At 31.4% G+C, this 25,485-nt stretch overlaps 1 protein-coding gene and 1 long non-coding RNA gene across 2 annotated transcripts in view; one reads left to right on the top strand and one right to left on the bottom strand.

Annotated features, from left to right (window-relative positions):
• SOS2 (SOS Ras/Rho guanine nucleotide exchange factor 2) overlaps nucleotides 1-25,485 on the top strand; it is an 87,643-nt gene that overhangs the window by 33,734 nt on the left and 28,424 nt on the right. The window contains exons 5-12 of the mRNA XM_032481979.1: nucleotides 3,729-3,932; nucleotides 6,726-6,869; nucleotides 9,492-9,602; nucleotides 12,918-13,016; nucleotides 21,547-21,674; nucleotides 22,197-22,852; nucleotides 23,252-23,333; nucleotides 24,775-24,897. Coding sequence (XP_032337870.1) covers nucleotides 3,729-3,932; nucleotides 6,726-6,869; nucleotides 9,492-9,602; nucleotides 12,918-13,016; nucleotides 21,547-21,674; nucleotides 22,197-22,852; nucleotides 23,252-23,333; nucleotides 24,775-24,897 — 1,547 coding nt within the window. The remainder of the gene's footprint in view (nucleotides 1-3,728; nucleotides 3,933-6,725; nucleotides 6,870-9,491; nucleotides 9,603-12,917; nucleotides 13,017-21,546; nucleotides 21,675-22,196; nucleotides 22,853-23,251; nucleotides 23,334-24,774; nucleotides 24,898-25,485) is intronic.
• On the bottom strand, nucleotides 1,277-23,504 carry LOC116664270. Its single transcript, XR_004320695.1, has 3 exons — nucleotides 23,493-23,504; nucleotides 19,622-19,624; nucleotides 1,277-2,304 (listed from the first exon to the last, which is right to left on the bottom strand). It is a non-coding gene; the product is annotated as an uncharacterized LOC116664270 (long non-coding RNA).

Raw genomic sequence — 25,485 nt, 5'->3', positions numbered from 1 at the left:
AGAAGACTGTCATATGCTTAGCTAAGAGCCAGATGACTATCTGTGGGACTAGTCATGTGAATGGAGTAATGAGATTAGTATGACATGGTACGATCTTAGTAAATCTAAACTGATTTCCTGTGATCACTATTTCAAGAGCTCACAAATCATCTGTTTAATAAACTATTTGAATAGATGATTTCTAGGAATCTGTATAATTTCCCAAAGTCATATAATTTGCCAGACAGGGAACTTGAGAATCAACCTTTTTTTTTTTCTGTGTTTAAAAATAAGAACAGCATTTGACTATATGATGTGTTCTGGAACATCTAAGATTGCTGAGAATAGTTAGATGATCACAGGAAGGAACTGTAGAGCTCAATCCCTAATATCCTTGTCACTATTAAGGAAAATAATATTCAGACTGGAAAAATAGAACATACATGCTTAAGAGGTAAACTGATGTTTAAGAAAGGCAAGAGAGAATAAGAGAGCACAGAGCTGCTCTGAAGAAGTTTATTCCTCTGGGACCAGATACAATAGGATTTGAGTTCTTCCATATTTTTTCTTTTGTTGTAATATTACTCCATTTATTCCAAGAACTTGTTCTCCTTTATTATTCTTGTTATGAACATGACCAAAATAATGCTTTTATTGTCCTAACATTTATTCTAATTCTTTTTTTTCTTATATTTATTTTTTTATTCTAATTCTTAACTGTCAGCTGTGAGCTTTAGACTTCATTGCAGGCCTAACAGTTTATAAACATATACAATGCGTGTATGCTCTTTAAGCAAGTATCTTTTGTGCATTTACTGTGTATCACATGCTGTGAATTTTAAGATAAAACTATGGCTCTTATCCTTAGAAATGTCAATATAAGTTAAGTGCTTATATAGAAAAGAGAGAGGATTGCTAATGGAGGACTGAAAGCAGTGGAAAAGATTCTGTTAGAGGAGTTCAGGGAGAGTTGGAAAAAGCTATACAAAGAAAATTATATTTGAGCTAAGTGATAAAAATGGCTAGGACTTATCAGATGAATAAATGTGAGAGTTGGAAGGAAAAGGAAGTAAAAGACATTGTAGACAGGAGGATAGAAGTAACTGTCAGATTTAAGAGCTATTTCTGAGTTGGAGTTAACAGGATTTGGGGACTGATTTGATAGGGAAGTTGAAGAAGTGTTACGTCTAGGGTAATGACAAGTTATCCAGTTTTGAAGGCCAAGTAGATGATGCTGTTATTAGTGATGTTAAAGTGGCTTGTACATGTATAGTTTGTCAGACAGGGAGATGTCTCGCAAGCCTTTCATAACACTTGTCTAGCGTCCGGAAATGCTGAGATAAACATTTAGCGAGTCATTATCTAGCAGTGATTGAAAGCGATCTAAGAAGATGAGCTTGCTTAGGAGAAAGTATAGTAGATGTTTCAGTCTGGTGGCCTGCTAGTGAATAGGGCTGCAGGTTTATTTCTTAAAATTTTGAATTATTTGTGATCTATTTATATTTACATATATGAAAATTCTACATAAAAATCTAGATTCCAGACTTCTTGAAAAAGGAAAATCAAAATGCCTGACAGAATAGCTGGCATTGAGCAGTGCCCTTCCTCTTTAGGTGCATGCATGTACCTTCTAGTTTGCCACACTCCCACCACTTCTTTTTTGGCAAGGGGGTGAGGATTAGGTTTATTTTATTTTTAATGGAGATACTGGGGATTGAACCCAGGACTTTGTGCATGTTAGACATGCACTCTACCACTGAGCTATACCCTATCCGCCTCCCCACCACTTCTTATGTATTACCAGGATGTTGTCTGCCTCACCCCTGTAGCATTTACATTCAGGATTTTTGGTGTTGTGTGACCAAAACAGTTCCAAAAATAGAAACCTGCAGTGGGTAGTAGAGAAGGAGGCCCCACTGACAGAATGGTATTTGAGAAGCCAAGGAAGGAGAAAGTTTAAGAAGTCTGGTCAGCTGTGTCAATAACTAGAGAAAACAAGAAAATCCTAGGAGGTTATTAGGAGAGCAATTTCAATAGAGTAGTGGGTTTGAGACGTAAGAAATCAAGAGATAGTAAGTACAAACTACTTTAAAAATCTCTCTGGTGGGGAAGAATAATCTGTGATGCCTTTTATTCTATTGCATGTCTGCTTAAAATCAGATTTCATTAGGTAATCCCCATACATCCCCAGTGGTTTCTTCAAAGGTCTAAAATGGCTGAGAATCGGAGGTAATGATATTCAGTGGTAGGAGGATGAGTAGCATGGTGGGGACAGTGAGGAGAGAGATTTTAGAGTATCACAAGAGATGAGGCTAGGGAAGTGGGCTGGGGTTAGATCTGAATGGCCTTTATCCTCACAAAATTAGAATTTTATACCGAAAGCGGTGAAATCCAGCATCATATTTATGTAGCGTATGACACAGATTTGGTTTTAGGAACATAATTTTGGAAATGGGGTTGAGAAACCATTCACAGGGAGATCGTATTGCAAGACTTGCATATCCTTGTAAGAGATGGTGATTGCTTAATAGTCTGATTTGAAGGGTAGAGTGAAATGGAGAGAACTGCCGGTTGTAAGAAGTATTTTTGTTAGATTCAAGAGGATCAGGAGAGCAAGGTCCACATTTATTTTGTTCGTTGCTGTATCTTACCAACATCTGGCACAATTTCTGGTGATCAATAGATGTTTTTCAGAATGAATGCATGAATAAATGAATATCTCATATTGTATTGTCAGAATTTCCTCTCATCCTCTTGAAGTTGTTTTGCTTTTTGGAGCTTCCTTTTTGGGATTATGCCTTTTTTTTCTCTCGTGAACTCTAAGAAGGTAGTTTTTAGTCAGTCTTGAATATATAATTAAGTAGGTCCAATTTTTCTTTTCTTTTTAAACTATGTTTAATTCTAAGAAATATGGTCACTTTTTTCCAGTTGCTTTTGATTACAGCTAGTTCTTGCCTGTTGGTTGACTTAAATTCATAGTACCAATCTTTACTATTTTCTGAAAGGGGAAATTGTCACTAGGAATTTAAGCATCTGTGGGATACTTGATTTTAACAAATGAACTTAATAGCAGTTATTGATGTAAATACACATCAGAATACCATCACACTGTTAATATATTTTGTGTATCATTTTATTTTTCTCCTTTGAACTCTACCCAAGTGCATATAACCATCCTTACAGTAGGACAAAGAGCTACCATTTTTGAATGCCTACTATTTACCAGATATAATATATGCATTTCATGTCCGTTAACCTTGCTGAATTCTTTCATCAATTACATTTACATATAAGGGATCTGACTTTTAAAAGAACAAATAACTTGTCTGTAGTAACAGGTAAGTGGTTGAACTGGGGTTTTGGCTCAGATTATTCTCCAAAGGTATGCTCTTTTTGCTATTATATAAGGTGTTTGTGTGTATGTGTATATGTATTACGCACATATATATTTATACACACGTACACACGTGGATGTGTATATATATATGTATATATGTAATTTCACTGTTAGATATATCTTATTTTCATAAAGATTTATTTTTCCATACCCAGTTTTATATGAACATTATGTGAACATTATCCCTCTTCAATTTTTCATATTTCTCTTATTTTGAATTTTCTCTTATAAAGTTAGTCTGTAATACACACAACTCTCATTACTTAATAATGTTTTAATTCTGAGTACTTTGAGATGGGTTTTATGACAGTAAGAAAAATAAGTTTATCCATTATTGGTTTATATTTCTTAGGTTTTGATGGACATGTTTGATCAGGATGACATAGGCTTGGTTTCTCTCTGTGAAGATGAACCTAGTTCTTCAGGTGAATTAAATTACTATGACCTTGTCAGAACTGAAATTGCAGAAGAAAGACAGTATCTACGGGAACTAAATATGATCATAAAAGTGTTTCGAGAAGCTTTTATTTCTGACCGAAAGCTGTTTAAACCTTCTGTAAGTACTTTTTTGGTCTTGAAATTGTCTATCCCCAAAAGTCAGATAGTAGCTCAGAATCATAAATAGTAATATTACTTATATACTTTATGTGTATATAAAACAAAAACATTCTTTTATATATTGTGGGAGGTTTTATTTTTTCATCTTTTAAAATTGAGATATAGTTGATAGACAGTACAACATAGTGATTCACAGTTTTTAAAGGTTATGCTCCATTTGTAGTTATTATAAAATATTGGTTATATTCCCGGTGTTGTACAGTATGTATCCTTGTAGCTTATTTATCTTATGCATAATAGTTCATGCCCCTTAATCCCCTACCCCTACCTTGCCCCCCTCCCCTCTTCCATCTCCCCACTGGTAACCACTAGTTTGTTTTCTGTATCTGTGAGTCTGTTTCCTTTTTGTTATATTCATTAGATTGTTTTATTTTTCAGATTCCACATACAGTATTTGTCTTTCTGCTGACTTACTTCACTTAGCATAATACCCTCCATGTCCATCCATGTTGTTGTGCATGGCAAAATTTTGTTCTTTTTTATGGCTGAGTGGAGATAGATAGATAGATAGATAGATAGATAGATAGATAGATAGAGGTATATCTATATATATCTTACATTTTCTTAATCCATTCATCTGATGATGGACACTTAAGTGCTTGTAAATAATGCTGCTGTGAAAATTTGGGATATTATGGGTTTTTTAATATGTGAATTGTTATACTAATATAATAAGTGTGGTGACAATGAAAATAGACACAAAAATCAGGGGGATTACACTGGAATAAAATCTTTTTTGCTGTATAGTATTTGAGATTTACAGTCATTTATTTGAAGATGGTGAAAGAAATGTATGGTCTAGAAAAGAAAGACTTATGCTTTCTCCTGTCTTTTGGTAAGTACTTTAAGGCAGTAGTTTAAAGTTTTAACAGTGGAACTTTTTAAGAATAAACGTTTATGCAGCATGTCACGTAAACAAAGGCAGAACGTCTCTGTTGGAAGACAGGGTGGCAGTAGGGTAAGTATGATGGGGAACCAGGGAGACTTGTCCATCTTTTTCTTAATCTCTGTAGTTGCTAAAGTCAGCTTTAAGGAATTGAAAGCTTTTTTAAGAAATTATTTTTAACTTTGTTTTCTTTCCTTTCTTTCTCACATGATCTGTTTTTCCTTAGATATCTGTCTTTCAGTTTAAATACTCAACCTTTTACCTCCTGACTTCTTCCCCCATGAGGGAATAGGAGTGATGCTCAGACACAGTTTGACTGAGTGCTTAGATTAGGAACTGATTTAGCTTTTTCATTCTGTTTCAAAAGAATGAGTGTCAGTGATAATTTAAGATGTTTTAATTGATTTTATCCTTTTTTTTTAAATGCATGTTTAGTTTAACATTTGATATAACTTCTACTGGACACACTGCCTTAAGTAGTCAACATTTTACGTTTGTCAAAGTACTATCTTACTTTATGTTGACCCTAACAATTCTCTGAGATAGATAGAACAGGTATTATCATTTCTACCTTACTGGTGAGGAAATTGACACAAAATTATTATGACATGATAAGTTAATTATGACATAGTAAGTTAAGTTGAACGTGAATTTTGGTTCTTTTGTACCACAGTGTAATTGGTTTTTGTCTATAGTGGTATGAAGAATAAAACCTAACAAATGCTGTAGGCTAATAATAACTGCTGGTAGCTAATATTATCCTCTGTATCCCATCAATTTTCATTTCTAAGGAATTAATTTTTATGGGTCTCTTCACTAAATTTGTGCTGATTTGATAGAAAAATTTCATTATAATACTGAAGATTCAAGAGAAAGAGAAAACCCCTCTTCTCTATCTCTGTATCTACTATATTTTTTCAGCATAGATGAAACTGTAAACTTTTGAAATAAAGACCATCTGAGATCAGAGCACAGAACTCACTAAATATTTGATAAAAGAATGAATGACTTTTGATCTTAATTTACTCCTTTGGGCCTTACGCCTGTATATTCAGAAAGCTCACATTTGTGGAGGGCCTATATATGCCAGGAGCATTTTGTAGAAATCATCTCATTTAATCTTAAGGACTTTATGAAATAGGTATTAGTATACCAGCTGTGTGACCCTGGGCAAATTACTTAACTGCTCTGTGTCTCTGTCTCCTTATTAATAAAAGAGGATGATAATGGTATCTATCTAATAAGGCTGTTATAAAATTACACATCAGGGACTTAACAGTAGTGCCTGAAACAGTAAGTGACCACAATTTGAGATTTTAGAGTTACTGAACAAAACTATCTAGAATCTATATTTTCCAGTAAATTTTCTGTGTGTAATCCAAGAAATTTTTTCTTTCCCTTCTTATTCATAGTTGACTTTTGTTATAATTTAGAATATATTTTGTCTTGAAATACGAGTATGTGATTGAGTAAAAAATACACCCTTAACACTTCTATTACTTATACTTAGTAATTTTTATCTTCATTATTTTTCCCCAGCATGTATATCTCAATTTTGAGTGTTTCAAAATTGATTACATTTCTTTTCTTTTTTTTTTCAGTTTTTTTTAATTGTAGTATAGTCAGTTTATAATGTTGTGTCAATTTCTGTGTACAGCATGTTTCAGCCATACATATACATATGTTCATTTTCATATTCTTTTTCATTATAGGTTACTACAAGATATTGAATATAGTTCCCTGTGCTATATGGAAGAGACTTGTTTATCTCATATTAATTTTTAAATGAAATTCTGAACCTGACATGTATTAACCTTCTTTTTCTTTGTTTTTTTTTTTTTTTAGGATATTGAAAAGATTTTCAGTAACATTTTAGATATACATGAACTGACCGTGAAACTTTTAGGTTTGATTGAAGATACAGTTGAAATGACTGATGAAAGCAGCCCTCATCCCTTAGCTGGCAGTTGTTTTGAAGATTTGGCAGAAGTGAGTTTACAAAACTGTTTTCTCATTGAAGTCCTAAATTAAGACATTTAGTAAGATATGCTTTGTGAAAGTTAAAAGACACTGCTGGATTTTGTAAGAAAAGTATTTAAGATTTAACCAGTAGCAAACTAAAATTATATTGTCGGTATTTACAGAGACACTTTAATAGTGTATTTATGATAATATTTATAGTAAAAGTTGATGGAATAGTAATATTTAGGGTCTTTTTTTTAATGGCAAATGCATTTAAGGTGAAAGAAAATAAATTTTATTGATCATAGGTATTTAGCTTTTGTGTATTTAAGTCTTAATTTCCAGAAGTGGAAAAGGAAATTTACATATGTTTTTTTCCCAAAGTAAAAGCCATATTTTGTCTCTCAAATGATTATAAGAGTAATGTAGCTCATTGAAAAATATTCAGAAAAATAATCACTCCATTTTTACAATACTTAGAGATTAGTTATCCTTAGAAGATTTAATTATCCTTACAAATATTTGTCTATGCATACATAGAAACCTATGGATATTTACAAAAGTAGGATCTTACTATTTTATAACTAATTTTTTTTTCACTCAAAATCATGAGCATTTAATAAATATACTTCACACAGTTTTTAAAGTCTAAAAGCTCCATGTTATATGGAGACACCTTAATAAATTTTAATTATCTACTATTATTAAGCATGTAGGTTGTTTCAGTTCTTTTTGTTATTATAAACAGCACTTCAACAAACATTTATACAGTGCCTTCATAGCCTAATAATTATTTTAGGACATAGTCCTGGAAGTGGAATTGTGGTCCAGGAGACTATGTACAGTTTTAGAACTTTGAAACATTTTGCCAAATTTACTTCCAAATAAGTTTCAGTATATGCAGGCCCTCTTTTTTCCCACATCTTCACTAACTCTTTGTATTATCCCATTAATTTTTGCTAGTTTAGTGGGAAAAAAACAGCATTTCACTATTCTTTAATTTTGCTTTAATTTTTTGCTATTTTTTTTTTCAACTAATGATATTGAAAATCCTTTCATACTCATTGGCCATTTTTATTTCTTTTAGAAAACAGGTGTTAAAAGTGCTTTCTTTAGATTTCCTAATTTTATAATCTCTTCCTAATTTTTCTGAAAATATAGATCACTTTTATTACATCATTTTGTAGACAGTGGAACTGATAGTGTAGAAATATTCAGTTACTGATGCTTAAGATATTTAGGCTTGCTCTTATTAGAAAGTTTTTAAATTGTGTTATCTTAGCATATTAGTTTGTAGTCTGGTTGCTTGCTGTACTCTTAAAGATATCATGGTTTAAAAACATAATGAATTTTCTAATTTTTTTTTGTGGTAAAAAATATTTAAAAATTTGTCATTTTACCCATTTTAAGTTTACAATTTAATGAAATTAATTAAATTCACAATGTTATGCAACCATAACCACTGTTTCCATAACTTTTTCATCCCTGCAAACAGAAACTCTGTACTCATTAAGCAATAACTCCCTATTCTTCCCTCTCCCCTAACCCTGATAACCTCTAATCTACTTTCTGTTTCTGTGAATTTGCTGATTCTAGATATTTGAATCATTACAATATTCTTTTCTTTCTACTTCTTTCACTTAGCACAATGTTTTCAAGGTTCATCCATGTCATAGCATGTATCAGAACTTCATCCCTTTCTATGGCTGAATAGTGTTCCATTGTATATCTGTTCCACACTTTATTTATGCATTTATTTGTTGATGGACACCTGTTTTTCTACCTTTTAGCTATTGTAAATAATGCTGCAGTAAGCATTGGCATATAAGTACCTGTTTGCGTCACTGTTTTCTGTTCTTTTGGGTATATACCTAGGAGTAGAATTGCTGGGTCATATGGTAATTCTTTGTTTAGCTTTTTGAGGAACTGCCAAACTGTTTTCCACAGGGGGTGCACCATTTTACATTCACTGGCAGTGGACAAAGTGCTCCAGTTTCTCTGCATCTTCACCAATACTTGTTATTTTTTGAAAAACATACTGTATTTTTAAAATACAAAAGTGAAATAAATCTTTTAGTTCTAACTAATCATTGGGGGTGTTGATTATTATAAAATAATAGAAATTTATTTAAATATAAACATTGGACAAAATATGGACAGTTTCTGTTTTATTTTACTGTATATTAGTCTTTGCTTTTTTTTTTCTTCTAATTTTGAAAAAGTTTAGATTGGATAAAACAGCAGTAGTATCACTTTTTGCTTCTTTTGAAAGTACTGTAAGTGTAAACTCCTTTCAGCCTAAGTAAACATAACTGAAATTTCAAATCCCCATCTTCTTTTGCTAATAAATACACCTTTCCTGGGATAAATGTGCATAAGCATTTTAGAAGTTTGATACTTGCGACCACAAAGTCAGTGACCTATTTTAAGACCAGTAGCTTCTTGTCTTTTGCTCAAGATCATTACTTATTATATATATATTTTAATTTCCAAGTTACAGCCATAGTTATTATTTGTTCCTGAAATTAAAAAAAGTTCTGAAACCTGATAGAGGACTTGAATAAAAATTTGCCATTAAGTAATCTGTGCCATATTAGTAGAAAAAAAAGTTCTTTTAAACCTAACACATTTTCCTTTTTAAAAAAATAGGAGCAAGCATTTGATCCTTATGAAACATTATCTCAGGATATTCTTTCACCAAAATTTAATGAACATTTCAGTAAGTTGATGGCCAGACCTGCAGTGGCTCTACACTTTCAGGTAAACTTGAATTGGATTTTTTTTTTTTTTTTAAATAAAGCAGCTAAAGAAATTTCTCCAGTCCTTCAAAATCTAATTATAAGCCTATTCTGGTTGTCTTCTGTTTTCTGTCTTGAGTTTCAGTTTGTCTTTAATGTAGAAATCTTTTATAGAGTACCATCACAAATACTGATTGACTAGAAAAATCTGGCACATTCTAAATCTGATCTATTTCAGGATCTTATTCCATATAAAAGATAGAATTGAAATCATAAAGAGTGGAGAGTATCCTCATGCATATTCATACTGATTTCTCTATTAGGCCTATGACTTAAATAAGAAGGTAGTTATATTAATGGAGCTAATTGGTTCAGTAATGCAGTTAGATAAAAGGAGAGTACGTGGAAAAAGATAAGATTATATTTTTGCTCTCTCAACACTTCATGAAGGTTACATTGGCATTGATGATTGTTGATTACTTATTGCTGTGGAAACTTCCTGCATTTGGACTGGCTCTTCTCCCTTAACATACGAATACAGTCAAATCTTTATTGCCCTAAAACACGCAATAAACAAACAAACCTTTGTCACTCTAGCTCCTTCCCCTGTTGTTTTTTCCATTTGTAGCCAGTTGTCTTCATTCTCCATCAAAATGCTGCCATCTGTGTTCCAATCAGATATAACACTAAAAACTGCTCTTGACAATGAACTTAACCACCAAATCCTGTGGATATTTTGATTTCATATTTATGTCTAGTATCTGTTATTACCCCTCTTGTCCATTTGACTCCTATGAGCACTGGATGTATGTGTGTATACAGTTTCATATAACTAGCTGCCTTTTGAACTAGTTCACTTAGATATCCCACAGGGGCTTCAAATATAAATGTTCTTCAAAACTGAACTCACCATCTTCTCTCTGCCTCCTTCACTGCAAATTCCCATTATTATCTTCTACTTCTACTCTACTCAAAAACTTTTCCACCTGGAATAAAAATTACATCTAATTCTCAGCATTTACTGCAGTGAAGGAATAATTTTTTAAAGTTAAAATCTTACATATTCATATAAACTATGAAGTATACATTAGTTAAATGGACAGTTGGCCGATAAAATTTTTGCATAATCATTAAAAGCACTCACAACATTTCTTTTTTCATTCTTATTTTATTAGGAATTCTTATATGGGGTTTGAATGTCTAAGACCCAGTTATTTAAGCTGATGTTCCACATATTTAGTGAAATTGAAAGAGTTAGATAAAACCCCTTTTCAGGCCAAACTCACTTGTAATGTATCAACTTAAAAAACATTCTTCATTTGTAAGATGAGGATGTAATGCTTTATTTTTAAAAAATGAAACAAAACTTCTTTAGAAAATGTAGGCATGCTTTAAGAATATGACCTTTAGTCAGAACTTCTGAATTTGGGTCAATTAATAGTTATCTTACCTTGAGCAAGTCACTTAATCTCTGAGACTCAGTTTGCTCATTTGTAAAATGATGATAATGTATACCTCTTATGGTTATGAAAATTAAATGGGAATACACTAGGCACATTTGGCAAATATCAGACACTCAAACATTAGCTTGTGTTGTTTTTGGAGGACTCCTTACACCATTAATACACATTGTATTAATATTTTAGAATGCACTTTAGTAGCCATTTCAGTGCTAATTAACAATACAAACGGTTTTTGTAGACTAATTTTAAAGTGTCATCTACATTTCAGTTAAAGCACTGTGTATAAAATACGTAAAAATACACCCAGAGAATGTTAGGTATCTTGATTGTGGCAGTGGTTTCATAGGTGTATATATCTATCAGAATTCATCAGATTGTACATATGAAAGATGTTTAGTTTACTGTGCAGAAATTGCACCACAATAAGGTTGTTTTTAAGAAAATAAACTTCAAAACTAAAAAAGAAATCTATATCTATATGTATATCCAGAGTGATCTGTATCACTATCCTAATTAAATGATAAGAGAAATTAATCTTTAGGAAAATAATTGACTGTGTTTAACCTGGTAACAAGTCTGTTGAACGAATTATAATTTACTTCAGTTAACAGTATGTGAGAATTATGGGAGTGTTTACCTGTGTGAATATATTTTAAAAGCAGCATCTCAGATCTGTATTTACCTGATGAGAAATGCCAGTTTAAATAAGTCAGCCTTAATGACATTTAAAATCAACATGAGTGACTTTTAAATCCCTTATAAATTTTAGAAAATCATTTATTTTGCAGACTATTAGTTTCCAAAACTGGGATATACTTAACTCTAGCTCTACACTAAGGTTTTCCAGGTGATATAAAGGTATAGATAGTTTTAAGGGAATTAGTTTCTAGTCTAACCTTGTTTGTGTTTTTGCATTCTCTCCTAATTTTTGTTACACATTACTTCTTGTCATATTGAATTTCCATTATGCATTGATCCAAAATATAAAAACCTCCAGGGCACCAGCTAGGGAAAAAAAAGTTACATTGCTCCTGAAGGAGAGTTTATTGAGTGCAAAGCAAAAAGAATTCCAAATGAAGGGGGTGGGGTAATTGTATTTAAAACTCTTGGTAGCTGAAATGTCGTATCTATGTCTATCTAAGAATTAAGTGAGACGGTTGTAACAATGGTGAATATTACCTTTTTTAAAAAAATAATTCATCATTCATTGTGATAAAGCTTATTAAGTTCTCAAACCTGAATGTATTATGTTAGAAGCAGTTATAGGTTTTTCCACATGCTTCCTGTACTTACAACTAGACATTTACATGTGTATTTGAATTTAAGAGTGAAGTCAGACTTGCTGCAAAAATTAAGTCTGATCTGGCTATTTATTTTGACGTGAAGATTGGCTTTGTCAATTAAGTTGTGACAGACCTTTTTCATAACTTAAATGAGCTAAATCTGAAATTTGTTTGATCATCGTTGGATGAAATATATTTAAATCACATATACAATGTACAATATCCCCCAAAACACATTCTTTTAATTACTTTAAACATTTTGAATAAAAGTGATATTAAAATATGTGAGAGGGTCCTTAGCTTTTCAGCACTCCTTTAGGGTATGTGGAAGCCAAAACTTTTGAGGGAAAGCTGAAAAGACTATTGTTAAAGTTATTTTAGCCATAAAAGATGAAATGTGTATGTTTATCTAATAACTTAAAGGAGGAAAAAATTTGATTTACAGCACTTTAATTTCATTATAGAGCATGCTTTCCATGATAGTTTCGATACATTTGTATCTTGTATTCTTAAAAGCTGTTTCTGTTAGGCACTGTGGTTTTATATATAGCCTTGATGTCAGAAATACACTGTTGTCTTTTTGCTTTACAGTCCATTGCTGATGGTTTTAAAGAGGCAGTTCGTTATGTCCTTCCACGCCTTATGCTGGTGCCAGTGTATCATTGTTGGCACTATTTTGAATTATTAAAGGTAAGATGAAAGCTTCCCGAGCCAAGAAAGTATTTGCACTTAAGAGGCTTAAAAGTTATTTTTTATATGATACTATTTTTAATACTTTTTATTCATAAAATAAAGTATCACAAATGTCTGCTGTCTTCCCACGGACCATAGAGAAATGCCTGTATTTCTTATCTTCATACCATTTCCAAGTGGTAGATAAAAAAAATGTATCTTCATCTATCATTTGATAATACAGATTCTCAAAGTAATAGTGTCATAAGAGTTTACTTTTTTAAAATTAATTTTTGGAGACACAGCAACAGTGATTTAACTCTTATTTTATATATGTAATTAATAACTTTTATGCATAATACTGTTCTAAGTTTCCATCTTATTGTATAACTTGTCAAGGAAAGCAGTTTTAAAGTTGACATTTTTTTCCCATGCAGTGTAATAGCTAAGACCCAAGCAATATATTAAAAAAAAATTATGGTAAAACTTGAACTCTTTTCAAAGACCAGTATACATAAAAATATATTGAATTCCTAAAGGTTCTAATATATAGTATAAACTTTATTATAATATATTATATACTTAAAGAAAAGTGGGAAAACATAAACATGTTTTATAATAAATAAATGTAATGTGGAAACACACCAGAGGTAAACCACGACCCTGACTTTAATGGCAATTCCTTTTTTGTTTTTATTGACAGTTTAACTACCTATGTGCATATCACTAAAAATATATGTAGCTGTGAACTTTATTTATCAGTTGGGTCAACATATATATTATTTTATTTCTTATATTGTCTCTCAGTTGTATTTAAGATTCATTGATGTTGTATGTTCTTCTAGTTTAATTTTCTTCCATTCTTTGAATAAACCATGATTTATCCTTTTCTGGTTGATGAATAACAGTTTTTTCGTGTTATGGATAACACTTACTACGGGCATCCTTTTTTAAATCTTTTGGTACACATATGGATGCATTTTGTTCCTCTAGAGTATATACTCAGGGATGGAGTTGCTTGGTCATAGGGTGTGCGTATTCTCAAATTTAATAGGTAATGTCAATCAGTTTTCCAAAGTGGGTTATACACTTTACAGTCCTACCAGAATGTATGTGATGTCTCTCTTACACATATTTTCATATTTTTAAATTTCTGTCATATGGTGTCTATATTATATATAGACACTATCTATACCAAGTTGTTGATTTAGACAACCTGTTCAGATTTTTTCCATCTAACTCATAAGTAATAATTAAAATAAAAGCCAGAATAACTCTGTGGGCATCTAGGCAAGGAATTCATTTGATGATTTCTAATGAATACCTGCCTCAAGAATTCTTTTTTTATGGAGTCTTATTACCCATAAGGTGTGATGCTGGATCTCACCAGCTTTTGTGCACAAATAGATGAGCAGGTTGATTTTGTATATCTCCATGGAGACTAATGGATCCATAAAGAACTCATAAAAAGGATTGTAGAATTCATATGAATAATTCATTGGCAGCCCCAGATGTATATTTGGATTCCTAAAATTTTTTAGATAATGTTCGTGTCTAATTGGAAGTTCTGTCGTTAGTCTTGTAGTTGCTTTCTAATGTTTGCCAACATTTAAAAATGCTGGTTTGACTCTATAATTGAAGTTACTTCTTTTCCCAAGTGATTGTTTTTTTTTTTTTTAAATCCCTGAGGTCTAGTTTTTAAGAATCCCTGTGGTCTGAATCTAAAATCAAGATGTTGACTGTGATGACATGACTCATCCTGAGGCACAGCTACTTTTGCTACCAGTTAATCACTGGACTCCAAGTACTCTTGGTCATAGTGGTTGGGACTAGTAGTTAGTTAATTAAAAATAAAACAAAGAATCATAAAGAGAAATATTACATACATTTTATTTTAATAAACACACACAGAACTCCTGTATGAGCATTGTACGTTTATATGCTTATATGCTCATCTGTTGACTTAGGATAAAACCTTTTCTTTGAGTATGAATCTTGCTTAAGTCACAAAAATTATCTTCTCTGATTTCTATTTTCTGCTTCTTTTAGATGGTACATAAACTTGAAAATGCTTGTAAAGTAATCTGAGTACAGAAATTTTGTTTTTATAGTTTTTCCAAATCTTTTACTATTATCTTCCCTATACCTTTTTTAAAAGACTTGCCTTTAAAATTATTCAATTTGAGTTTTCATTATAAATGTCTTTTTTATATGTTTCTTTAAATTATATAATATGTAATTAAATTATGTAGTTACAACATAAGCACAACTGTCGTACATATGTGGATACATATGCTGCTGATTCTTGGTAAGTCTTTGACTCAATCAGTGGGATCACAAGGGCCCAGGTATTCTAGAAAGTGGCCCACTTATTTATAGCATTATTGTTCTGTGGGAATCAGTCTGTATATTACAGAGTGGGAAAAATCCATAGTAAGAAATACATTTAACATCATAATGATGCTGTGTACACGCACACACAAAATAAAAAATTTCTTGAAATGCTACTTAGCGTTTCATGCAATGTATTCTGTTATATTCTATTCTCTTTTCTTTTAAAAAAATGATTGTGAACCACTAAAGGATTATGACATGCAGTTTGAAAAACGCAAATAAGGACTATTTCTAGATACAAACTAGGTAGATTATCACATGATCAGATTAGAAACTACTTTTTATTTTTACATCTGTTTTAACTGTGATACTGTTGGTTTTTAATAACATTTTATTAATTTATTTTTAATTGTGGTAAAACATACATAACATGAAATTTACCATCTTAACCATTTTAAGTGTATAGTTCAGTAGTGTTATGTGTATTGTTACACAGCCAGTGTCATTGGACACTTGGTTTGCTTTTACTTTTTGGCTATTGTAAATAATGCTGCTATGAATATTGGTGAACAGATGTCCTCGACTCTGCTTCAGTTTTCTTGAATATATACCCAGAAGTGGAATTGTTGGATCATAGGGTAATTCTATTTTTAATTTTTTGAGGAAGCACTGTATGGTATTCCATAGCAGGTTTATACTATTTTACATTCCCACCAGCAGCACACATAGGTTACAATTTCTCCACATCCTTGCTAACACTTGTTATTTTCTGTATTTTTGTTTTTTGACAGTAGCCATCATGATGGATATGAGGTGGTATCTGATTGTGGTTTTGATTTGCATTTCCCTAGTGATTAGTGATAGTGAGCATCTTTTCATGTGCTTATTGGCCTTTTGTATACCTTCTTTGGAGAAATGTCTATTCAAGTCCTTTGCCCATTGTTAATTGGGTTGTTTGTATTTTTGTAGTTGTGTTAAAAGAGTTCTTTGTATACCCTGAATGTTAATACCTTATCAGATATATCATTCGCAGATATTCTCTTCCATTTTTTAGACTGTCTTTTTCTGATACTGTTTGGGCTAAAGTACTTGTCCAAATGAAATTTCATTTCATGTTACACATACTTTAGAATCAGAACCATAAGAAAGAAAGTTGGACTTAAATCTATCATGTTCCTTTGGGAATAGAAAACATAGTCCTAGAGCAGTTTTAAGTCAGTTTTAATTCTAAGTATCTGCCTCAGTTATATACCAAGGGAGATTTATTTGTGGACATAGTATTTAAATATTATTTGAATTTTATGTCACAGCATCAGAATTTACGATAAGCAAGATAGAAAAATAGCTGCATAATGAGAAGAAATTATACAATATCATATACAGTTTGCCTGAAATTATAATAAATTGTTAGATTATTATTTGTAGTAATATTTTAAAGTCCATTTTATAGGTAATATGTTTCCTGTTTTTTGTCCTTTTCTAATTTAAGTCCCTCTGGGGTTGATCACAAACTACTTTCATTTTCTGTATTTTTCTCAGATAAATTTTAATTTTTTTCTTAACATATATTTCAATCCTTATGCAAGAAGAAAAAAAGTTCATTCCCTGATTTATAACTAACTGTATATTTCTTATATTCTAAGAAAAAAAATCTGTGTTTATTCTTCTGTTACTAAGAACATACTACTCTCACTTCAGAATTGATTTATTCAAAGCTAAGTAATGTTCTTTTACTAACTCTGGTCATTCCCTGGAAATTTAGAATGGAAAGAATAAAACTCCTCTCAAGAGAACCTAATCCATCTTAGTTTAATTTAAAACTTAACAGAAAGACTTACTAAAATAACTTTAATGAGGTTCATTGGGAAAGATAGGCCAGTATTTCAGTGAGACAATCGAGTTTCTTCAGATAATACTTTTTAACTTTTTACTTTGAAACACATAGAAAAATTTGCAAGAATAGTATATAGTAAGCTTCCTAGGTTCACTAACTGTTAACATTATGTAACATTTACTTTGTCGTGTCTTTGTGTTCCTGTGTGTATGTATATGTGTAAGTGTATTCATGACATCAAGAACTTGGCATAATGTCTATTGAAAGAAGTGTTCTGATTCTTGAAAAATACTGAGGAATATTTTACTACCTAATATTTACTCTTTCAATACTGACATATCACTTAAGGACATATGAAGAAAGATAATGCACTTTTTAAAAGCACATGAAGAAAAACGATAGTTTTTTGTGTGTGTATTTAAAATTTTTTTTTAAATTTTTTTGGGGGGAGGAAAACAATTAGTTTTTTTTAATTAATTAATTGTTTTTAGTGGAGGTACTGGGGTGGAACCTGGGACCTCGTGCATGCTAGGCATGCACTCTACCATTGAGCTATACCCTCCCCCCAGAAAGGTGATAAGTTTTAATGAGTTGAATTTCCCACCAAATAAGTAAAATTCTGTTTTTATGAAAATCTTTTGAGAAATTTATTACCAAAAAAAAATTGATCACATGTTATTTCACATCTAGACTGAACTCCCAGCATAATGAATTAGAGACAAATTCATAATTTTATTATAATTTCCCTTGCTTTAGGTACACATATCTATAGTAGATACAGCATTTTATAGAAATTCAAGAGAAGCATGGTAAGTATTTCAGTGAAGTCTCATAGAGTTAAGAAAAAGCTTACATGAAGTATAAAATCTTGGTCAGGATACACTTAAAGACAACTAAGGAGAATGATGATTATCAGGTAAGCAAAGGAATACACTCTTCAGTGAAGTTCATAAGATACTACCTATAAATGAAAGATGACTTCCATTCTGTTACTTAGTTTAAGCATTTATTGCAAGGGCATTTATTCTCTTTGACCTCTTTTCCAAAGCACACTTATTTCACTTTATTTCTTAAACTGTGTAATTATCTAGTTTGTTTTTAACATAGAGGGAATCCCCTTTAACTTGTGGTCACCAGATTTTGGCATAGTCCAGTATTTTGCATAATTGTGTTTGGTGTCATTGTAGGGAGGTAGTGTAGTAGTGTGGCAAAAAGCATGGACCCTGAAGTCAGAGTTCCTGGGTCTGAATGTAGACTTTGCCACTCATCTTGGGTGCCTCAGTTTCTTCATTTGTAACATGGGTGTAATAATAGTACCTGTCTTACAGAGTTGTAACAAACATTAAATAAGCTAATGCATAAAAGAGCATGCATAGAATAACAACTTAATTAATGCTTATTGTTGTTATTTGTCTAAACACTTAACAAAATTATAAGTATTTGTACAACACTCATTCTAATTACCTTATTGGGTAGCTACAATGTGTGGGTACTATACTAAAAATGAATAAAACATCTCCCCAAGCTTTAAGGAGTTCATGGTTTAGTAAAGAAGATGAACGTGAACACCAGGCAAATAATTATAATGTAATAAGTGCCTAATAGAAATAGTACTGTGGGTTTACTGAGGCAGGAGTAACTTAACTTCTACGGAAGTTAGAAAAAAGTTTATATGAGTGTTGGGTACAAAGGAGTTTATTCTACTGTACTGATGTGTGGGTGTCATTTATTTGAAGAAACCATAAAAGACAAGTGCTGAGGAACTATTATGGATTAAAAGAGACAGTAGAAACACGACAGCTAAGTACCCTATTAACTGGATCCTAAACTGTGGGGAAAATGACCCTAAAGGACAAGATTGGGACATTAAATTGGGTATGCACTGTAAATTGGATTACAGAACTTTACCAATGTTAAATTTCCTGAAGTTAATCACTATACTGTAAAAGAATGTCTTTGTTCTAAGACACACTGCTGAAACATCATGGAAGTTACAATTTGAGAATAACTTGTGATATATTTGAGTTTTCCAGATATTTCAAAAACAATCTCAGAACCATTTAGCAATGGTTCGCCTTCCTCAGCAAGGAACTGAAAGGACTGTATGACAAACCAGATAGTTCAGGGGAAAAATGGTGCACATACAGTCACACAGAATGATGGAGCCTATGTGGCAGAATGTTAAAAATTAGTGACTCAGTGTATACAGGAGTTATTTGTTGCTTTTACAACTCTTCTATACATTTGATATTATTTCAAAAGAAAAAAATTAAGTGGGAGAAAAAGGAAACAGCTAAGGAGGAGGCATTTGAACTGTATCATTGAGGCTAACTTCACCAGGTGGATACGGAGGGGCAGAGGCAGGTATGTAGAAAGCCACAGGGATGTGAAAGAGCATGATTTATCTGCAGGTAGTTCAATGTGTAATTTCTATGTCACTGTATGTTTAGAATACATTCTTTCAAATATCTATAGAGAATTAGCTTGGATATTCATTAATCTGATGTTTGTTGAGTCTTACTGCTGAAAATTCAAGAAATGTTTAGCAAATTTTTGGAGTATGTTTATGCCAAACAAAGCCATTGTTTTGTATACTCATATCACCAGAAAGCTATGCTTTAAATATCCTGAAGTTTTATTTCTCCTTGGCAGGCTGTAATTCATGGATCTTTAGAAATTACATGGCCATTTATATAGAAGAGTTTGAGCAGCCTTGAGACCTAGTGGACAATAGAAATTTAGTATCTTTATACACCTAAATTGAAAAGCCATTTTCATTTTGGTAGAATGTCATTATTAGTGATACTTTGGAAATCTGGATCAACAAAAGCAATAAGAATTAAAAAAACCTCTAATTAAGTATTTTTATGTCATCAATACCCATAGAGTAGAGCTGAAAAGAATCTTTTTGGTTTTGTTTTGGGGGGGGAGATAATTAGGTTTACTTATTTTAATTTTTTTTTTAATGGAGATAATGGGGATTGAACCCAGGACCTTGTGCATGCTAAGCACGCACTCTATCACTGAGCTATATATACCTTTCCCCCACAGAAAAGAATCTTTTTGTAAGAAATCTTTTAAAACAGTAAAATAAGTGATTTGGTAGTAATTTTCACCTTTAGAAGCTAGAATGATCAAGTGCTGTTCATTTTTCAGACTTCCTGTGGTATTTTGTCTCTTATTCCTTCATCCTTTCAATTTTTTATTTCTTAATCTAGAGATGAGGATTTTACTTCTGACAGTAGTCACTTAAATTATTTATATTGCAAATCTTTGATACAAGACTTCTACATATACCTTGAAAAATATCAGATGGCTCTGTGCTCCAGAGAATAATTTCTAGACATACAAATGAAAGTTAAACAATATCCATTTTCAGTTTTCTGCTGATGAAGGGGAACCATTGCTGAATGCTTTTCAGATTCTCCTTGGAATGTAAGGAAAATTTGTAACAAAAGTTCTAGTAAGCTGGTTTAAGACCATGAAATAGACTTAAATTTTAAAAAAATTTTCTGAAAGAAGTAATTGTAATTTTTTTCATATTTTCACATAAATGTGTATTTGTATCTACATAATCTCTATATAGTGATCCACTTTTAATTCTTCTGTCAAGCAAATTAAAAAATTGGAGCATCATCCAATCTAAATTATTTATTGTAAGGTAAATTTTCTTCCATTTTGAGAGTGAGATAGAAGAGGAACTTTTGGATGAATGAAATAAAGCCAGAGTTGTTAGGATTAATGATACAGTTTGTAATTATAAATCTTATTTCTAAGGATTAGTGAGATAAGATATTAACTTTCATGGTTTCTTGATATTTACTAGAATAGTTAAATTTTATGTTGTAAAAAATATCAGTTGACTCCTTTGTGTGATGCTGTTTGTAGAAAAGTTAATGATAGATGGAAGTGCTAAAGTTAGCATACTTCATTTTTTTGTATTGCAAAGATATGAAAGCTTTCAGCAATCTCTAAAACTAAGAATTTTATCATTAGAGAATATGAGATAATATATATGTTTATCTTATTTTCTTTATTCATAGTTAACTGACAAATAAAAGTAACTTGTAAGCTTCATGTTTTGCATATTTTAAAGTATTTTTATATATCTGGAAAATGTCCAGATGGTTATCATGGCTGCTTTTTCTTCTGATTGCTATAGTTATAATACTTTTGATCTGTATTGTATTTACATATGTAGAAAGAGGATTGATTGGAAGGATCAAGAGGTATACATAATTATATAAAATTATGGTTATTTTGTTAAGTATATTTAAAATTTGTTTAGGGTTTATAATGTTTGTTGCTGCTTGCTCTAATTATGAGAAAGGGAAAGAATTGAACAATGCGGGTTTAATCTTTCCTTTTGGTTTTTCTTAGCAATTGAAAGCATGTAGTGAAGAGCACGAAGACAGAGAATGTTTGAACCAAGCTATTACTGCTCTAATGAATCTCCAAGGTAGTATGGACCGAATTTACAAGCAGTATTCACCTAGACGCCGACCTGGGTAATTCCAAACTGTTGAAAATATGAATCCTTCTGAATACTTCACTTACATTTGACGCCTGGTTTTCTAAAGAAATGTTATTTGTAGTGACAGTTGCATTCTTGAAAGTTATACTTTTGTTTTACATTTTTCTTTTGGTCTTTTTGTCTTTTTAAATTGGCATTGTCATATTGTTAAGGTATATTTAATAAAATTTAAAATGGTATATTTAATAATTTATATCATTTATGTAAGAAATTTAGGATTTTTAAAAAATTTTAATTCTTACGGCAATAGGAATGAAATATAGAGCCTCTGCTACTTCTCTTTCATAATAATGAAATTAAGGTATGTATCCTTTAGTGGCAAAGTTAGTAGAAGAAAGTAAATGCTGTGTGTAAAAATCTAGTGTTTGGTTCTTTTTGTCTTGATTTGAGGTAGTTTATACTTAAAGCAATTAAGGTCGCTTAGCCATTGAATAAGCTATATTTATCTTGGGATTTTTTTGTTTGTTTTTTGTTTTGTTTTATTTTGTTTTTTTAGGGATCCCGTTTGCCCTTTTTATAATCGTCAATTAAGAAGCAAGCACCTGGCTATTAAAAAAATGAATGAAATTCAGAAAAACATAGATGGATGGGAAGGCAAAGATATTGGACAGTGTTGTAACGAATTTATTATGGAAGGCCCATTGACAAGAATTGGTGCTAAACATGAACGGCATATTTTTCTCTTTGATGGCTTGATGATTAGCTGCAAACCCAATCATAGCCAGTCACGACTTCCAGGATACAGTAGTGCAGAATACAGATTAAAAGAAAAATTTGTCATGAGGAAAATACAAATATGTGATAAAGAAGATACTTGTGAGTGCAAACACGCCTTTGAATTAGTATCCAAGGATGAAAACAGCATAATATTTGCTGCTAAGTCTGCTGAAGAGAAAAATAATTGGATGGCAGCACTTATTTCTCTCCATTATCGTAGTACCCTTGATCGAATGCTAGATTCAGTATTATTGAAGGAAGAAAATGAACAACCACTGAGATTACCAAGTCCAGAAGTGTATCGTTTTGTGGTAAAAGACTCTGAGGAAAACATTGTTTTTGAAGACAACGTGCAAAGTAGAAGTGGAATCCCCATTATTAAAGGAGGAACTGTGGTGAAATTAATTGAAAGGTTAACATACCATATGTATGCAGGTATGTGAAACTCATATAATTGGTTATATAGAGCTGAGGATCTAAAACTTTTCCAAGAATGTTCAGAAACACTTGAGGCCTGGTAAAAAAAAAAAATGGATCGCCTCTAAAATATAAAAAGAATACTGCAGAATCAAAAGGAATAAATAACTAAGTGTCTCTAAAATATAATACTGTTAACTTTATTAATTATTAATTATTCATAATTTTATATTCGTGAATCTTGAATTTGAAAATAATCCTCATTTATCAAGAAATACCATGATTGGCAGGAAGAGCAACAGTGAGAGGAGCCAGAATAAAAAGAAAAAGGAAGGATGACCTCCAAAATATGCTACTTTGAATTAATTAAGCTGAATAAATTGAATATGCAATGTGTTTTATGCTCTACCTTTTCAGATCCCAATTTTGTTCGTACTTTTCTTACTACATATCGTTCATTTTGTAAACCACAGGAATTGCTAAGCTTACTAATTGAACGGTAAGAAAAATATTTATTTCACTTATATTTACATTTTGTAAAAAGTTAATTGTTTTGTACCTTGCAAAGTGTGAGGTACCTAGTATGTATTCAAGTAGTTTTTGAACATCATTTATTTGGTATTAAATTTGCAGTATTCTTATTCTCTTCAAACAGCACACTTAATGAAATCCCTGTTTATAGCAGAGGTCTTTTCAGATCTTAGCAATATTTATAGAGATAATCAGAAAGATCCAGTTTTAGAGGATAAACAAACTATGAAGTTTAATGAAATTTTTTTCTTTGCAATAAAATAGTACTTCCTTAAGAGACCTTTTACTCTTAAAACAGACTCTTTATTGTAGAAAATTTCAAAACCTATACAAGAATAAGTAGAAGAATGTAACAAACCCATTTATCAGTCATCCAGCTCTAATAATTATCATGTTTCATCTGTTTCCCTACCAACTTGAACACCCTAACCCCAGGATAATTTTGAAGTAAATTTGACAACATATTTCATCTGTAAATATTTCCATTTATATTTCTGAAAGATAAGTATTCTAATTAAAAGCATAAACACTGTATCATTTTAGACCTAAAAAAATGAATATTTCCTTTATTATGATTAATTTATAAAAGTTACGTTTTGGGTTGAATTTGTCTTTTTTACTGAGCATATTAGTGGTAACTTTAAATGCTTTATAGTTTAAAATATAGTATTGGGACTTCCAAATAATTTTCATTTTACATTTTAGAACTTACTACCAGAACTTTGTCTTGACCTCTATCCTCTATCATTATGTTGCTCTATAAAACTAAGTATACCAGACTGAGTCAGTGTAATGTTCTATTAAGATTTACTTAGTTGCCTTTCCATGTCCAAAATAAGGAAAGCATGTGTTAGACTTACATTTTAGCTGTATTTCCTATGATTGGGGAAGGGTTTTTGTGTTTTGTTTTTTTTTTAACTTTGATGTTTTCATCTTATCCATTTAGTTATATTTTTTGAACACTATTTAAAATTCAGTTTGGGTCCTCTCTTTCAATTTATATTCACTTATTTAAGGAAATTTATATTTACTTTCATTTTAATAAAATAAATATTAAGGACAGATTATTAGATAAGCTCTCTCTGTTTTGTTCTTTGAAGAGGTTATACCTTTATAGATTCTTTTCTTAATCTTTTCCACTGACCTTTACTGTGTTGGTCAGTGCTAGTTATTAAACTATTTTTTGGTAAAATAAAAATATAAAGCCTTAATACTGTGTAGTCAAAGGGCAATTTTTTTGTAGTATGTAATACTTTAAGGGATTCAGTATCCCAGTGTCAGTAATTGTGCTTTTCACATAGATGATAGAAAAGAATGTTGCTTAGTTAAAATATTTTTCCTGCTGTATTTGAAATTTTTCTCATTTCTGTATAAACAACAACAAATTTCTCTCATTTTGCTTTTGTTAGATTTGAAATTCCAGAGCCAGAACCTACAGAAGCAGATAAATTGGCAGTAGAGAAAGGCGAGCAGCCAATCAGTGCAGACCTTAAAAGGTTTCGCAAGGAATACGTCCAACCAGTACAACTTAGGTTTGGCCCAAATATTATATGTTTTTTTATGTGCCGTTCAATTTTCTGTATATAGTTAGCACAGATGTTCTTACCTCTTAATTCAGACGTGAGTATTGTTGTCAGTTTCATAGCAGTTACATTAAACTTCCAAAATTCTTTCTATGTGAAGCTACTCTTAATTCCCTGAAGAAATTTAAATATTAAAATATACTGTGTTATTTGCCTCAGATATCTCTAGCATGTGATATGTTATACTTACAGACCAAGATACCTATTAAGTAAAAATTATAAAATTTCCTACGAGTTTGCCTACTGTCAACCTCCCTCCCCCCTTTTTCCTTTGTGTCCCGTTACCATCATCTAGTAATCTTGGGCTTATTTTTTTTACAGTTCATAATGTTTATGAAATATTATATCTAGTTCTTTTCCCATTCTTCTCCCATAAGATATACAGACATTTGTTACTCTAAGTCATTTCAGTAATTTCTAAAAATGTATTTGATAATGGCGTCTGCCAGTTGTTAGGTTCTTCTGTGTGCCTAAGTGCTTTGTCTTTTTTATCTCTTCCTCACTATGCAATTACTGTTTGTACTTTGTACAAGAGAA

The sequence above is a fragment of the Camelus ferus genome, chromosome 6 (genome assembly GCF_009834535.1).
Source record: "Camelus ferus isolate YT-003-E chromosome 6, BCGSAC_Cfer_1.0, whole genome shotgun sequence".
NCBI classification, from domain to species: Eukaryota; Metazoa; Chordata; class Mammalia; order Artiodactyla; family Camelidae; genus Camelus; species Camelus ferus.
The sequence above is the reverse complement of the archived record's forward strand: the minus strand, read 5'-3'. Positions and strand labels throughout refer to the sequence as shown.